Here is a 16,174-nt window from a genome sequence, read left to right on the forward strand (position 1 = left end):
TGCTCTGTCTTACCATTAAGAGTCTCCTGGGAACTTGCCCCATTTAGAGAGATATATGGCCCCTGTCAGGAGGGAATCAGGGTGCCTACTTCTGTGCAGAGAAACAGACAGCTCTGATTTGCTATGACCACTTGCTATCGGACTGAAAATCTCCTTCCACAGCAGAAAAAATTCTGGATGAAAGTTCCATGATTTCACTGTGCAGCTGAACTTTGGTCTGGAAGCCCTACAGCAGCATGTCCCTCCTCCACACCCCTAGTCCTGGAGTCCCACATGTACAATTAACGTGTCAAAGGACTAAAGCCCATTCTGCTGCAACCCTTTCCCCCTCCACCCAGCAGCAGCTACACCAAAACCAGCTCTGCAGCTCTCCCCTCTAAAGGCACAGCTCTGCCTTTAGCTAGCCGTGCTGGGGCTGTCCCACTGCCTGCTCACTCTTCTGCCAGGGGAAATCTGGGCGCTGTCAGATGATAAATTAGAGACAATGTGGACTGGGGCACTGGGGGAAAAGCATGCTGCACATTCAAACCAAAAGGCAGAGGCGTGTGTGCATACTGATTTTATCACACAGCCTGCAAGTCCCAGGCAGAAAAACAGCCTTTTTTGGTGGGCAGCTGGATAAAGGAACACGTCAGGGAGCAGCAGGTGGAAGTCTTCTTCATTTTGAGCACAAAGGAAGCTTCACACAAGAGCGCTCAGTGAGATCTGTCCTGGTACATGTGTACAGATAACCTCAGCAGGACTACAGCTGTCTGTCGGAGCAGGAGGTGCTGCTCTGCTCGGAACAGCTCCGGCTGCACAAGGAGATGTTGCAACCCAGCCCAGAGATGGTGTCTGCAACTCAGCTAGTTTCACCTCATACGACTTCTGATTACTGCAGCTTCTCCTTATAATTTCTGTTTCCTTCAAGGCTGCCCTGCTGCCCCATGATTTTTTACGCCAGGCCAGCCAAGGGGAGACATGAACAAAGTTTAGGAGAAAAAAATACCAAAAATGCTGCATAAGCATTGGCAATATGAAAGCCAAAGTGTGACATTGTCATCAGAGGCCGTGTTCCACAGTGAGTTTTCACTACACACTTCAGAGCCTGGTGCTGGAAGACCAAAGCAGGGCGATTTCACCTTTCCAAGAGCAGAAATATTTCTGCAGAGTTGAACCTCTGAGATGCACAGGGGGAGAGATTTTAGAAGCAAGTAGGGATGGCCAAGAAACTCGGTGGGGATGGAGTAGTTCTTGAAGAAGCAGCAGTGGCCAGATGGGCAGAAGTTTCCCATCTGTAGGCCCCAGTTCCAACAGCCATTGAAGGACACCTGGGGTGCATCGGAACCCAGCTCCAACCCAGAATATTTGGCTCATGGCTGTCTGCGAACCAGAAGGGCTTTGAACCACTGCTCTGGGTAACTGCATGAGACTGATCTTTTCCAGATCAGCCCACAAGGGGCCTTATTTAAACTCCTCATTCACGAAGCACAGCTCTATTGGCCAAGAGAGTGCAGACAAATCTCCAAGGAAACAGCTTTCTGCGCCCTACTTGCTCTGCAGGCAGTCTGTCGGGCTGCACCTTCGGCACACGCGGCCACTAATTCTACTCCCTCTCTCTCTCTGGGCTCCTGGGAAAGCTCTCTTCATTGGAAGCAATTCATTTCTAGTACTCTAGCCAGCATCACCTGATAAATCACAAAAATGCCAAAACTAAAATACAAGAGCATAATGAGGTTATTTTTAAGTCTACCTGCTTGCAGTCCTCAAGACATACACTCTACAATCTACAAAAACCACAGCCATTCCCTCCGTCCCTTTCCTAGCACAGAGATGGTCACATTTCAAGCCCTTTGATTCACTCAACCCCAAATTCTTGGGACAGCATCAATGGGCCACAGCTTAGGCACACACCTTATCCCAAGCCTTGGGGTACAGGCTTACACTCAGAAACAACCAAGTTTCCAGCAGTGAGCTACCATACCATGTAGTGCATCCGACTGCACCGACTTGGACCGGTATTCACTGAGAAGCTGCTCCTGCCAGTCACTCCCACTGGCAAAGGGAAACGTTTAACTTGCCACATACCATCTCCCCTTACCCCATCCTACTGCAAAGCCATTGCAATGGAGATGACCAACACCTTACCACCTACAGAAGCTCTTCTGCTTTCACCCACAGGGCTCAGCCTCTTGGCCTCTCACCCTTCACCCAGCCGATAGCCAAATCCATCACACCTCCCAGACCCTCAGCAGTTGTTGTGGGGGGAAGGAGCAGGAGGGCGAGGAGAACGAGTGCTGTCTTGCATGGGGGAATGGAACGTTGTTGTTTGGCTGCTCTTTCAAAGGTAGGTATCTCTGACATGCTCACAGTCACAGTTGAGGCTGTGTCCCAGCAGGACTCATAGGAAAACATGGTTCCAACCCCACCGCCCCCCATTCCACCCCCGTCTGCCTGCAGGACTGCGCTCACCCACACAGAGGATGTTGAAGCTGAAGCCCTGCGTGACAGACTTGCTGACCAGCTGATCCGGGAGACTGTCAAAGCCGACATGGCCCCCGAGGGAAAGATTCCTCTTCTCTTCATTCTGGGAGAGAGAAACAGACAGATTAGCAGAGCTGCAGGGAAGCAGGAGGCCAGAGAGCCAAGGAACAGCCGGCTCCTGGGGCACTGCAGAGCCACTGCTCAGAGCCCAGTGCTGCCGTGACACCTCGGGTTTGCTGTGCCTCATCGCAAACCCTCTGATAGCCAACAACAGAAAAAAGACAGGCAGACATCAGTCCTAACAGGGAATCGCCTCAGAGAGAACTAAGCTACAGGCTACAAAGCAAGGAAAACACGAACATGAATTCCAACTACTTGCAGCTGGGAGAGGTTAACGAAGGAAAACCCATTATGTGCGTTCTATCCCTCATTTTTTCTCCTCCTCCTCCATTTTATTTTCTGAAGTCCTCAGCACTGAATTCAGGTAGTCAAGCTGTGTTCTCCCTGACTACTCGAGCTATTTCCCTTGCTGTGCTGTGAGCAGCGTGGTTTTGTTTGCTCACGCTTCCAGCCCGGTCAGGATGAGGAACCCTCTCGCTTTACCATCTGTGACCACGCAGTTTCCACTGTTTCTCTGCAGTTCCCATTCCTGCCTCCCCCATACGCACGTTGTTCTTCCTTCTGTCTCCTCCCTCCCCCGGAGCAGGACGGAGCTGGTCACCTGTACGGGAAGTGCTGCTTAGAAACAAAGGCAATAAATGTCCACGGATCGACTGGCAGAGTCCAAGACTCCTCCACAGCAAAGCCAGAGATGGCCCACGTGCAAAGCACTACTGAACTAAACTGGTTCTGCTTTCAACATCACTGCGCTGTGCTGGTCACCATGGGGGGCTGTGGAGCAAACCCACCTGAGGAGATACAGAGGGGTTCTGGGGGCTGGGCTGGCTGCTGGAAAGGCAGAGCAGGTCCAGAAGAGAGGAGCAAACAGCACGTGCTCCCGCTCCTGACGGCTAACAGGAGAGTTTGGATTCGCAGAAATATTTGATCACGATGCCAACCTTCTGCCCAACTAAACAACAGTGCCTGAACCCAGTGACCATGCCACTATCTGCAGCCTCTAAAGCACTCTTCTCCTTCCCTAAAGAAGCAAAGATACGTGCACCAGGGCATGACTCATTCACTCTCGGTTTCTTTGGTATATAGGTCTGTTTGTTCTCAGTCATCAGCACTCAGTGAAAGATGGGGATGGAAGAAGCGTCCGTCCCCCGCACCTCAGCCTCAGCACCACGTCCACGAGGCTGCAGAGCACCCGAGAAGAGGCTGAACTGGCTCTGAATGAATTCAAGCAGTGACTCGATGAGCCTCGTGCATCTCTCTGGCCTGCAACATGATTTCTTTAAAAAAACAAAACAAAACAAAACAAAAACAAACAACCCACAGTGAACCATGAACCTTTCAACCGCATCTCGACTCAAAGCCTCCTTCAGTGCTGCCCTTGGGAGAACAAAGGAACATTCTCCGTTTTGTAAAATAAATCATTTCTATCACAAGGACTGCTTGCAAACAGCTGAAGCAGTGGCTACACCTCGCCTTCCAGCTCTCTGCCGCCCGCTGCTTTGCCAGCAGCTCGCAGTGACTCGGGCGCAGCGCTCCTCTTGGGCTCCCCGGGCAGAACCCAGCACACTGCAGCCGGGCTCCTGCAATCAGCGCTGTTTTATCCCCCCCGGGATCGATGGTGCTCACTAACCGAGCGGAAACAGCCATCATTTCAATCCTTCCTGTGGGAGAGGCTGCGCCAGTTAAGGCTCCGAGGTGGCCAATCGTTTAGGCAAACGCTAAGTGAATTAAAAAGGGCTCCGTAGACGCAGAAACCTCCAGGTTGTGCTTCCCTCCGTTCATCTGTCAGCGTGTGGTGACACCAGAGCTCCAACCAACAGCCCTGCAGGAGGGGTGCTGACCGCACGGCGAGCCCCCAGCTTGCAGGAGGGATGCCAGGCCACGCTCAGCAAGGCAGCTCCAGGACCTGGGGGCAGACGTGTGCTGGGAAAGGACTCCGAGGTATCTCTTCCTTCTCAAGGAGAGGGTCACAGTGCAGCATAGGAACCCCCAGACCCAGAGGTGGTAGAGCTGGGGGTCCCTTTGGGCATCACCCACGCTCCCAGTTCTGCCTGCTCCCAGCCCCGCTCTGCTCCTACACCCTACACATTGCCAAACGCCAGCTGCCACCACCGCAATGCGCTGACGAGCTAAAAAAAAAAAAAAAAAAATGCTCCTACACCCTACACATTGCCAAACGCCAGCTGCCACCACCGCAATGCGCTGACGAGCTAAAAAAAAAAAAAAAAAACGTTCCCACAAAGTCACTGAGTTTTGTTCCTTTTTGGTTTAGATAATAAACAAACCAAGCAAACAAAAAACACAAAGCAGAAGCCTGGGATGGCGCTTTGGAAAGGAAATAAATGGAGCTGCCGACGGCTGCGATCAGGCTCAGAAGAGGTTTCCAGGCAACAGGCAGCACCGCTGCTCGGGTCTAAAATAGGCTCCAGCGAGGCCACATTGAGAACTCAGTCGTGCTTCGGCCGGAGAGAAGCGTGCATTTGCACAGGGCTGTCCCCTCCTCTGGTCAGCAGTTGGTTACAGGACAAAAATACTCTTACCCCAAACCGCTCATCATCTCCCAGCATTCCTAAGCCAACGAGCCAAACTTCGGGGGAGTATTTTTGTCTGTGACCTTGAAACGCGCAGTTTGCTTTTACTTCTGTGAGCAGCGATAATAACCTGGATGGGATCCAAAATGCTGCCGATACCAAAGCACAGGAACCACCAGCTCTGTGCACGGCACGCTCAGCTCCATCCCAGCTCCCGGGCAGTCCTGCTCTTGGCGCAGCAACAACTGCTGCAATGTAGTCAGTAAGAGCAGGGGAAAGTAGTAATGATAATAATAAAGGTTCTCTTCACTTTATTCTTCCCCTCCAATCCATTTATTACAGGAGCCTGACAGCCTTAGGAATGCAAGCAATTTCTCTGTGAAGCCCCACTCCTTTGCAGCGTTTGGTGCACCCCCCAGCAGAGAGCAGCACTCGCTGCTGCTCACTCCGCTCCTGCAGCGCTCCCTTCACAACACCCAGCGAGAGCCAGGACCCACATTCACAGCCTGGAGAGACCACTGCTCTGCTGCTCACCAGGTGGGAGACCACTCCTGGGGCTGCCAAGAGCTGAGAGGCAGCCGAGCATCCCTGAGCCCCACATGGTCACTTTGTACCACGGTACTTAAGGGCTCACGATGGCTCTGAGCGTGGATTCCCACCATGCAGGGTCCCTGCAGCCCTGACACTGCTTCAGCAGCATCCCACAACGGGCAGCTCCTGGGGTTCTACACAGAGCCTTTAAAGGAACACGTTCTTTGAAGATCTTCTGTACCTTGAGCTCACAGGCAGGGCTTGAAACACAGAGACAAGGGGATGAGCTGTATTTTGAACCTGGAATTCGGTGGGAAACAAAGGAGCCAGCAGAAGGTCAGAGTGGAATTGGATAATTCTGAAATGCAAAGTCCTTGGAACATGTCAAGCCTGCGATGGATGCTCCGTCCTGAGTCCATCACGGCAACGCACGCAGAAACAGCACCTGGGGGCACTTCCATGATGGGAACAGTGGCCATCCCAGAGGGAATCGATCTCCAGCTCTGGTCCAACAACGTCACAGGACCCTCTGCTGCCATCAGACAGACAGGCGGTGGCCGTGCTTTACCAAGCACCACAGAAACCAAAAGCAAACCTCAGATCGCAGCTCTCGGAGCCTGCTGTACGGCACCAGGCACGCCTGGCCCTGCTGGCAGCTGGGGACGCGCTCAGGACACATGACAGCATGCTGGCCTGCTCCTGCAGCTGCACCAGGGAACTGAAAGCAGCATTTCAAACCCACATCAGCTTCCTAAGCCCGTCCGCAGCACTGTCCCACAACAGGAACAGGGCAGCTGGCCACAAACCACTTCCTTGGAAGATAATGTCATCTGCCCACTTATTGCAAGGGAGACGGAAAAGGCAGCGGAGAAACACGATCAGAGAGACCAAGTTCTCTGATTCTAAATCCAGGTCCCTCTAAAGAGTCGCTACAGTACCCACATGTCAATTAGGCTCTTTCTAGATGAAAGAGGGATTAAGGAAACACGAGGAGAAGGAGCACAAGCTACAGCGACAATCAACGCGCCTGCAATTCTTTAAAAATAGAAAAAGCCTGATCATGGCTTTCCTGCTTCCAGTCTCTTCTTGCTTCACCTCCCAATTAGCATCAGTTTCAATTTGCATCATTACATGGTCGAACAGCCGCTCCCAGGAGAGCACAGGCTTCTGCCTGTGCAACCCACAGGGATGTCACCAGTGAGCTCAGCCTTCCGTGCACTGCCCTTGTCCTCCTTGCTTTCACGCTGGGAGCAGTATGAACTGACTGGGACTGGGGTATAAAAGACCATTCGGACTCCAATTGCTTAAAAAATAAATAAATAGACTAGTATCATTCTTCAATCAATCTCGACATGAAGTGCCCTTCGGTGACAGACACTTGTGCTTTCTGCTTGAGACAACGCCGACTGCCTTGCTGCAGCAGACGCAGCAGTGTATGGACAACGTGTGAACTGCTCTGCAAAACCAAGAGCGAAAACCCAACAAATCGCACCGCTGCTTCTCAGCCAAACCGTGACCTGAGTGCAGAGCCCTGGCTTTAGGATGCGGTGAGGTAACAGCACTTTCCCGTGCCGATGGTGCCTTTGCCCATTTCCAAGGCCCAGCTAAACACAAGTTAAGAAAGATAAATAGCTGACATCTTCTGGGGTGAAGCAGCAAAGGATTTCCTACTTTTTCTAAGCAGCATGGGCTGCCACCCAAGCCATGAGCTCCAGCTCAGGGACAGGCAGAGAGCAGCTCGCTGGGCTGCAGGCAGAGCCACAGCCACTGGGGGGATGTTTCATGTCCCAGGAGCTCACAGCCAGCAGGATTTCACATTCCTCTCTCTCCTTGAGCTTCTTCCGTTCACATTTTCCCCACGTGCATACTTACAAATCAACAAGAGGCAAAAATCCCTGCACAGCGTTTCCCATAGTGCTTCAATTCCCACTTCTGAGGGGCGCTTGTTCATCCACTCCTCCATCCAGGCTGACGTCTGGAACTTAAATAACCCCAAATCCTGCAGGACCCCGCAGCACAGCTCCCTTCCAACCCAGGCACAGCTGGGCAACCCTACCCCCACCCGCCAGCAGCTCCGCAGCGCTGCGTACAGCCGTGGGCAGACGGGAGTCATGGAGCAGCGCGCCAGGCGCCCTGCAAAGCACTGAGCGCACACAGATCCTATGCCCTGAAATTTACAATCAAATCAAAATGCAAAGAGAACGCAATGCTAGCAGACAGATTGCAGCTCCCCGATGGGAATGACTCAGATCAGGGAGAAGAAGAGCAGGGACGCAGCGGTCGGTGCTGCAGGAGCCCACCCTGCACCCAGCACCGCCAGGGACTGCTGGCAGGCACAGTGCAATGCCTTCAGCTTCTTGCTTTCTAGTCCACAATCTACAACAGGGTGTGAAATACGTGGATTAATACAAATGCCAATGGGGTTTCTGAAATGCTATTCCCTTGTTTCCTCAGTGGAAATAGATGGAACCAGGAAATTATCCAGCTGTGACGCAGGGAGCCTCAGTTACAGCTGAGCAGAGGAAGGACTGAGCGAGATGTGGCTGCTTATCAAACCCTCATGGGGGCTGGGCCCACACACGGCCACGCTGGCACCTGAGCACTACGGGCCCCAGCAGCACCGCACAGCAGGGCCAAGATGCTGAGGGGCCTCCCCCAGACACACCTCACTGCAAGGTCCTGCTCAGACACACTGCTGCTCTATCCCCGTTTCACAAGGAAACTGAGTCATGGAGCACTTAAGCACTTGCCTTGAGACCTGTGGGCAAACAATGTCAGATGCCAAATTCAGCTGCTCTGTCCCAGCAGGCACACCCTGGGACGTGGCCCAGTTTCTGGATCAGTGCTGACAGCAATGACAAACCAGGTTTTCTGAAGCTTCCCCCCCATCCCCCATCTCTGGACACTCCCAACAAAAGCCACTTGACATCTGCAAGGGACCGGCAGCTAGCACAGACTCAAGCAGGATAGACTCAAATTTTCAGGAAGAAAATGTTCCTTTTGCCAAGCTCAAGGACGCTGGCACTGCTGGGTGTGAGCAGAGGGCTCACGTAGGGCTCCTGCAGTGCTGGGGAAGGAAGGAAGCACACTTCCAGCTGGGGCTGATCATGGCAGACCTCAGCATCACTTCAGCTAAAGTCCTTGCACAGAAATGCCACCTAATCTCATGCAGATTTGCCAAGCACATACTCAAGCCCTAACATTCTCAGTTAATCTTAAGCATGTGCTTAAAATTCCAGATCCTTACCACTTTGTAAGAAGCTGGCGAGTGCTGGGAAAAGAAAAGCAGAGAGAGAACTTTAAACGTGGGGGTTATGCCGATTTACTGCTTCTCTTAGAACAGCTGGCTGCTTCACTTCTCTGCTACCTCTCGCCCATCCATTCTGCTGGTCAAACAGGATGCAGCTCAGACAGCGTGAGCTGCGTCTTTGCAGGGAAGGCAGAAGGGTTTTCCTTGCTGTGGCAGCCCTAGGAGACACCAACTGCAACATCGTGATGCCCAGCACTCCAGCAATGGCTGGGACAACCCCGGTGGCCCTCACTTCCACCTCTTTTCCATCATACTTCATGCTGGACCGCTCCTGAGCCATCCCTCCCTGGACACAGCACTGCAGACACCTCCAGCTGCTGCAAGCTCCCGACTGCAATGCTCCCAGCCCACGCTGCAGTCTCCCCCAGTGAAAACCTCACACTGGAAAAAAAAAAAAAAAAAACCAACAGTTGCCAGCCCCCCTTTAAACCGCTCTGCAAAGAATGCCAAGAATTTTCCCAGACACTCCAGCCTTTATTCACGCTCCTCTCAGCTGTGCTCCAGGCAGGAAAAACTTTGCAGGAGAACCAGCGATGGAGTCACCAGCAAGATGTATCAAACAGAAATGAAAGCTGCTCCGCATCACAGAGACAGAAGACACAAAAGCTGAGCTTCTCCCCTTCAGGGCTGAAGGTTACATTGCCTGAAGTGATGCTTCTCTTGAATGGTTTTGGTCCCATTCTTAAGAGAGATTTAAGAAACCCAAGAGCAGCAAGGGCATGGAGAGCAGCCATACCCAGCATCTTGCAGCAGCAAAACAAAGGGAAATACCCACAAACAAAGTACAACAGCAAAGCACAGCGGTGTTTCGCAGCACGCCCCATGTCCCAGCAGCTCCCAGGGCAGCAGGCACACGGCAGTGGCCAGGTAACCAGCTTCTGCTCACCACGGCGGCCAACAGCTGAGCTGCAGCACAGCCTCACAGCCTGCCTTCCTTGGAGAAGGAAAATAAGAATCCCACACATCTCTAACAGAATCAAATGAGCTGGCACGGGCTTAAAACATCAGCCTCTGCTGACTTCCAGAGCTGAGTCTGAAGGGAGCGCAACGCTTCTCATCTTCCTTACACAACATACACCAAGATGAAACATTCCCAACCTGTGAATGCAACATCAATTTTAATTCTCTGCAAACAAACAGACTGCTTCTGGCTCTAACTTCCCTCAGAGCTTCTCCTACTAAAAACAAAATTCCACACGTTTCCTTTCCGTAATCTGTTATTTCATCATTTCCCTAAGATTGTTGTGAAGTCTTATTTATTAATTACGAGGTCTTTCTTAATTAGGAGAGGATTAAACATGCAATTTGTCCCTATCACGTAAGTCCTGGACAGGAGTTTACAACAAAGCAAAACAGGATTTGCCGGGCATTATGTACACAATGTTTTGCAAACATGAACACTGTCTGGAGAACGAGGAAAGCTGGTTACAACAGCGACGACTGTGGGACCAAAAATGAGAGACATTTCCTCCAAAATGACCTCAAAGGATGAGAAAGTTCAGCTTTTCAGCAGCCCGAGAATTCCATCCCCCAAGAGCTATTCAAAACCAAGAAAGCGGAGTGCAGAACACAAACACAGCTTTCCCTTCACCCTGTTTACAAAGAACCCCATGGCAGATGAACAAGAGCACACCAGCCTCCCTCGGCCCGCTTCTTCGCGAGGTTATTCACCCAGAATGTGCTCAGGCTTCTAATGCAACGGAACTGCTCAACCAGCCAAGTCTGGCAGAAGACTGAGCTCACCCCTTATCTTGTACGGGACTTTCCCAAGCTCATCCCCAGCAGCAGATGCGCTCCCAGCTCCCGCTCGCCCGCCTGAGCCCTCCCCTCCTCCAACCACGAGGAGGACAAGGGGATACCCTGCCTGGTCCCACCTGGGCAAACGCAAACAGATACGGGACAACACCAAGAAACAGAGCGCCTGCCCGTAACCATGAGCATGGGAAGGGGTTGGGGCTGTTTAAAAGATGCGTTAACAAGGGAAGGAGGATCTGGATCCCCACCATGTAATTACCCAGCCATGCTGGATATCGGCCACCAGATTTATTTGTTTTAGTTACCACTTAAAATAAACACGTCAAATTCCCACATACGTTTCCAGAACGTATTGCCCAATTACAATAAAAACAATGATTCCTTATATCATTAGTTGAGGGAATAGAGATACTCTAGTGGAAACCCAAGAATTCTGGGCATCGCTGCGTACTTTTTTCCAGCTGCCTCATGCAACCATCCTACAGCATCTCCACAACAGCCCTCCCCACCCCTGGACAGGGCTCTTCGTGGTACTGCCTGCAAGAGAAGTTTCACAGATACGGCCATCAGCTCCAGGAGCTGAACCAGAGTCCTCACCTTAATGAGCTGACTGCGAGATACCCCATTAACACATGCCTCCAGAAGGCATCAGAGCGTATTAGCACAGAATGCCTCTAATTGGGAGATTCAACAATGGAAAAACAAAATAAAATGCACAGCAAAAGATAAGCTGAAAGGACTCTTCAGTGCCTCTGAAATGACAGCACAAACCTGTATCCATCACCACGGCCTGCAAAAGATGGGGTAGAAGAGTGTTCCTGGGAGGCCCAGCTCCAGCAGCCCTTCCTTGGGCAATGCTCTTACCATGACAGAGCTGAACGACAGCTTCAGATCGGATTAGGACCCAAGGCCCGGAGCAGGTCGCTGCAAGCAGGGTACGGACAAGGGACCAGAGATGCCCCTCTGACCCGAGCAGCTCTGAGCCTGCAGCAATGCGCACCGCTTAGCACAGCATGGCCGGGCTCCTCTCCCAAGAGCTGAGCGCAGCAGCCCCGGGTGCCACTGCAGGGTGCTTTGATTTCCAGTGTGAGCTCTGGGAACACGCTTTGCACTGCCCCCCAGCTCCAGGCATGCCCGTGCAGCCTGGCAGAACTCAGCCTGCAGAGCTCCAAGCCACGCGGAAGCCAAGGACTGCATCCTGCCCCGGTTACAGCAGGAACCGACCAGAATTCTCCTTGCCTGGGGAGAGCTCCGCAGACATTCCCCACGTGTTTCCCTGCACACATAATGCAGAGGTGGCACGGGCTCAGCACAGCACCTTGTACCACAGCCCAGAGAGCTCAGCAGAAACCCAGCGCGGGCTCCGGCCCCGCAGCTCCCTGCCAGCATCTGGTTTTGAAACCGCACGAGGCACAGAGAGCAAGAGCTTTCCATTCCTGGCCCCGAGGCAGGGTGCTCCATGGGAACCTCTCTCCAGCTGTTTGACATCTCTGGAATTTCATGTGTGTGGGAGACAGACGCTTTTTGGCTTCACAAAGGAATCTGGATGTCTAAACGCAGCAGTGCCTCAAAGCCCCGACCCCACGGTCTGCCCGCAGGCCGGGCGCGATGACTGGGGATGAAGCACACAGCTCCCCCTGGCACAGCCCTCTGGATGCTGGCACACCATTCCAGAGCGCTGACCCCCAGCCTGGCCCCACCTCTGCGCCCGTATGTCCCACACCGGAGGTGAGTCTCTGGGAGGAAAGCCTGAGCTGGCCAGGACTGAGGAGAAGCCCCGGACTTTGGGATTCTTTTTCTCACTTTGGCTGCTCTGGGAGCTGAATGGAGCTCTCCCACCCACCCACTTCTTCTGACACTTGCCATACTTGAATACCTGAATGCCAAGCTTTGGGTATAAACCCAGAGCTCATGGCGTGCATACAGGTAAAGAAGGCTAGGAACAGGCAGGCTGTGAGCGTGTACACAGGCCCCCCATCAAAACTAAGCACAGATGGAGGCAACGTTATTTCTAAAAATTGCAACTAATCCAAAACAAGCAGGGCTCCCCTCCTGCCCACAGCCCCAGCATGCCCAGGACACGTTCCGGATACGCACCCCCACCTGCACCCCTCCCGCTGCCTCCCCCTCATTGCACAACCCGGGAGAGGCCGATGCAGCATCGCGGCATTTCTTCCCCTCCCAAGCTCCGAGCCAGAGGAGCATGAGGAGGAGGGAGACGAGCACGGGAGCAGCTCCTGCAGACACCTGAGGGCACCGCATGGGCAGGGACGGCGGGGGCACCCGGAGACGGGGCTGCATCTCTCACTGCAGCTGGTGACAGCGCTGGCATTCTCCTACAGAAGACAGCATTTAAGGAGCTTTTGGCCTTCCAGCAATGCTGGGGACGGGCTGACAGCTGCCACCACAGCACTGACAACAAGCCCTGACGCTGCGCCGGCCTCCTGAAAGAGTTATTCTTCAGGCTTCATTTGTTTTGCCGGCGCAGAGGGCACACTGGGCTCCAGCATTTGCCAGCTCACGTCCTTCCACCCACCGCCTCGACGCTCGCTGTGATTACGAGCGGGTAAGAGCAGCTCCGGAGCTCCCACGCAGAACAACATGTTGCATCTCTTTTGCAAGAGGAAGAGATGTTCTGGATTCACCAGCAGCACCGCAGCGGGGAAGGAAAACATACAAAAATCTTCTTCTGGGCAACATTTGTTCCCAGCACATACATTCGAAATAAGTGTTCAACTGCAGTGGACTGTGGTCGAGTTAATTGGTCCTGCGGTTGAAACAGTCAGAGCTGGCTTCCTGCATGAGTGCAGGCAAACCTCCCCGGGAGGGACTGCGGGAGAGGAGAAGCAGCTACCGATCTGTCTGCTCCCCTGGAACAGCACTTCCCACCCTCCCTCCCAAAGCAGCAGAAGGGCTGCCAAGGCACAGAGGGACAGGGCTGCTCCCGCTGCTTCGCTTCCTGGGGCACGTCGTTAGCAGCTCGGAGACAAATCTGTCGCTTCTGTTCAGCGCTGCATGGGGGACCACCTGAATGAATTCTTCCCAGTGAGAATTCATCATAAAGCTTAAAAAAAAAAACAAAAAAAAACACACAACCAAAAACAAACCCACCCACAAAACACAACCCAGGAAGTTTAACCCTGGAACTTCCAAGCAGTGGCTCGGCTGGGCAAAAAACAAGGTGTGGGGAAGGGATGGATGTCTGAGCCCAAGCAAACCCCAATTTCCATTGTAATTGAGTCATGGAAATATATTCCTCGAGCTTTTGATTGCAAGCCTATGTATAGGACCAGCCGTCATATGACTTCTGGCAACCGCTCTGCCATAGGCACGGTACACAGCGCTGTCCCCAGCCCTCTCCTTCCATGGACAAAGGTACATGATGCTGACCCCACACGGAGGAGGTTTCAGCCACGCAGGCAGTAAGGGAAAACACGAGGTTACAGAAAACAGCAGCAGCAATGCATGAAGTTTATCACAATCCAGGCAGATATGGCAGGAACACACACAGCGCAGAGGTTCCCCGTGTAAAGCGGTGGGGATTTTCTGACAAGATCTTCTAAGAAGCATTCATTCGTGGTAAAGTTACCAATAAGAGTCCAGCCATGAGCTGCTGACACGAAGGAACAACGCAGGGCCACGTGAAGAACACCGTCCTGTGGCACAGCTCACACACACCGTGTGCACGCATCCAGTGCCCTCTTCACCAAGTACCAATGTCCATGGAGCCCTTCTCCACACACAGAGCCACTGTGGGCACACGGAGTGACCAGCCGTGACACCAGCACATCTCACAGCATAACGTTGAATCCTTATTCTCAGCCCAAAGTTAAGGCTGAGGGCACCTGCCCCTCTTCACACACACATATACGTGCCTCTGAGAACGCACAGCTCAGTCTCAAGCCCAAGGAACAGCCTTTGCAGCCCCGTGAGATGCTTAATTCAGACCACAAACAGACAGCGTTTCAGGAGGCTGGAGGGTTTTGCTTGAGAAGAGAGAAAGTAACACATTTGGTGGTTGCAAAAGCTCCTCCAAAGCAAAGCCGTCTACCAGCCTGGGTCTCACATCTCATCCCATTTACTCTCCCACGCATCTTCAGTTGCTTTTCCCTCACTTCTCCTTCCAGCTCTGCCAGCTTCCTCCATAGCTTCTGGATCTCCCTGCTGCATTTCAAGCACCTTCTGGCTTCTGCTCTCCATACCCTTGCTAACACTGCCAGCGTCTGCTCCAGCTCTGCCGCGCGTGGCAGTCAGCACCGTCCTGGATGGGGAAGCTCTGATGATGAAGCGTACCACCACTGACCCACACTGCCATACCCAGAGCCCAGACTATATCAAGTCCTTACTTCCTGTCCAAAGTGGGCTGTTAGTGAATTGGAGTATGGCTGAGACGACATCCCCAGCTACTTACCAGCTTTCTTTCCGCTGCAGCAGCACCGTACTGCACAGCCAGGTGCCCAGCACCCTGCACGGCAGTGGTGTGGCACATTCCCAGGGCAGCCCGGCCAACCTCTCACAACCATGACATTCCACAAAAACAAAGGCTGACTCCAGCGCGGCTGGTGTGATCCTGCTGCCTCAGAGGCCAGCTTCCTTTCATTTGCTTTTGTTGGGCATTTCCAACAGCAGCACTTCAAGGGACCTGTATTGTGCTGGAGACAGAGGCACTTGGGAGGACTGCACAAGGGGAGTTTTCAGAACACATTACCCAGACCTAAGGGTCATTGCATTCCAGGAGGTCAATGTCAGCTGGGCAGTTAAAAATAGCTTCACCAACCCAAAAACCGTGAGTTATTGCATATCAAAACCTCCCCCAGGGGCTTTTTCAACATTATTTCCCAACGCGGATACAAACAGCTGGTGAAAATAAATATCATCACTTCTCCTTGGCAGCAGCAAACTATTCCCATTCAAAATTACACTCAGGAAACTGAGGCACGGTGCCACAGAGTGACGCCCAGAAAGCTCTGAAGACTGCTGAACGAACAACTGGAACAGCTCCATCACGAGGTGCCCACCATTCTGTTGGGGGAGCAGCAGAGCCAGAACGTGCACTGGGGTTGGAGGGAGCAGAGCGAGTGGGGCAGCGCTCAGCCAGACTGAGAGGAGATGCTGCTCGCCCAGCCTGCCGCTGCCACAGCCCTGGCTCGGACCAGCGAGCCCAAAGGCAAACAGCAGCCGAGGAAGCCGCGGGCTGCAGGTCCCCCCGGCCCACAGAGCTCCTGCACAAAGTCAGCAGATTTTCTCCTAATGGAGCTGGGCACTGAATTCACGCTGGAGCTCAGCCATCTCGCTCTGGTGCTCCAGTGGGAGCCAAGAGCATTTGGGAACTTTTACTGAAATAAAAAAGCGACAGCGCGTTGATGTAAGCACACCGAGCGCCGAAGTGCCCGCACCAAAGAATCCAAAATTAAAGCCGTTTTCTCCCAGGCACGGCAGCTTTTAGGGCTCTGTAACACCTAAGAGA

The 16,174-nt window shown here is 52.9% G+C and overlaps 1 protein-coding gene across 2 annotated transcripts in view; it reads right to left on the bottom strand.

Annotated features, from left to right (window-relative positions):
• The window catches only part of SEPT8 (septin 8), a 33,873-nt gene that overhangs the window by 16,934 nt on the left and 765 nt on the right, over positions 1 to 16,174 (bottom strand). For both annotated transcript variants that reach the window (XM_021410791.1, XM_021410792.1), the window contains exon 2: positions 2,452 to 2,566. In XM_021410791.1, coding sequence (XP_021266466.1) covers positions 2,452 to 2,566 — 115 coding nt within the window. The remainder of the gene's footprint in view (positions 1 to 2,451; positions 2,567 to 16,174) is intronic.

The sequence above is a fragment of the Numida meleagris genome, chromosome 12, assembly GCF_002078875.1.
Source record: "Numida meleagris isolate 19003 breed g44 Domestic line chromosome 12, NumMel1.0, whole genome shotgun sequence".
Taxonomy (NCBI): domain Eukaryota; kingdom Metazoa; phylum Chordata; class Aves; order Galliformes; family Numididae; genus Numida; species Numida meleagris.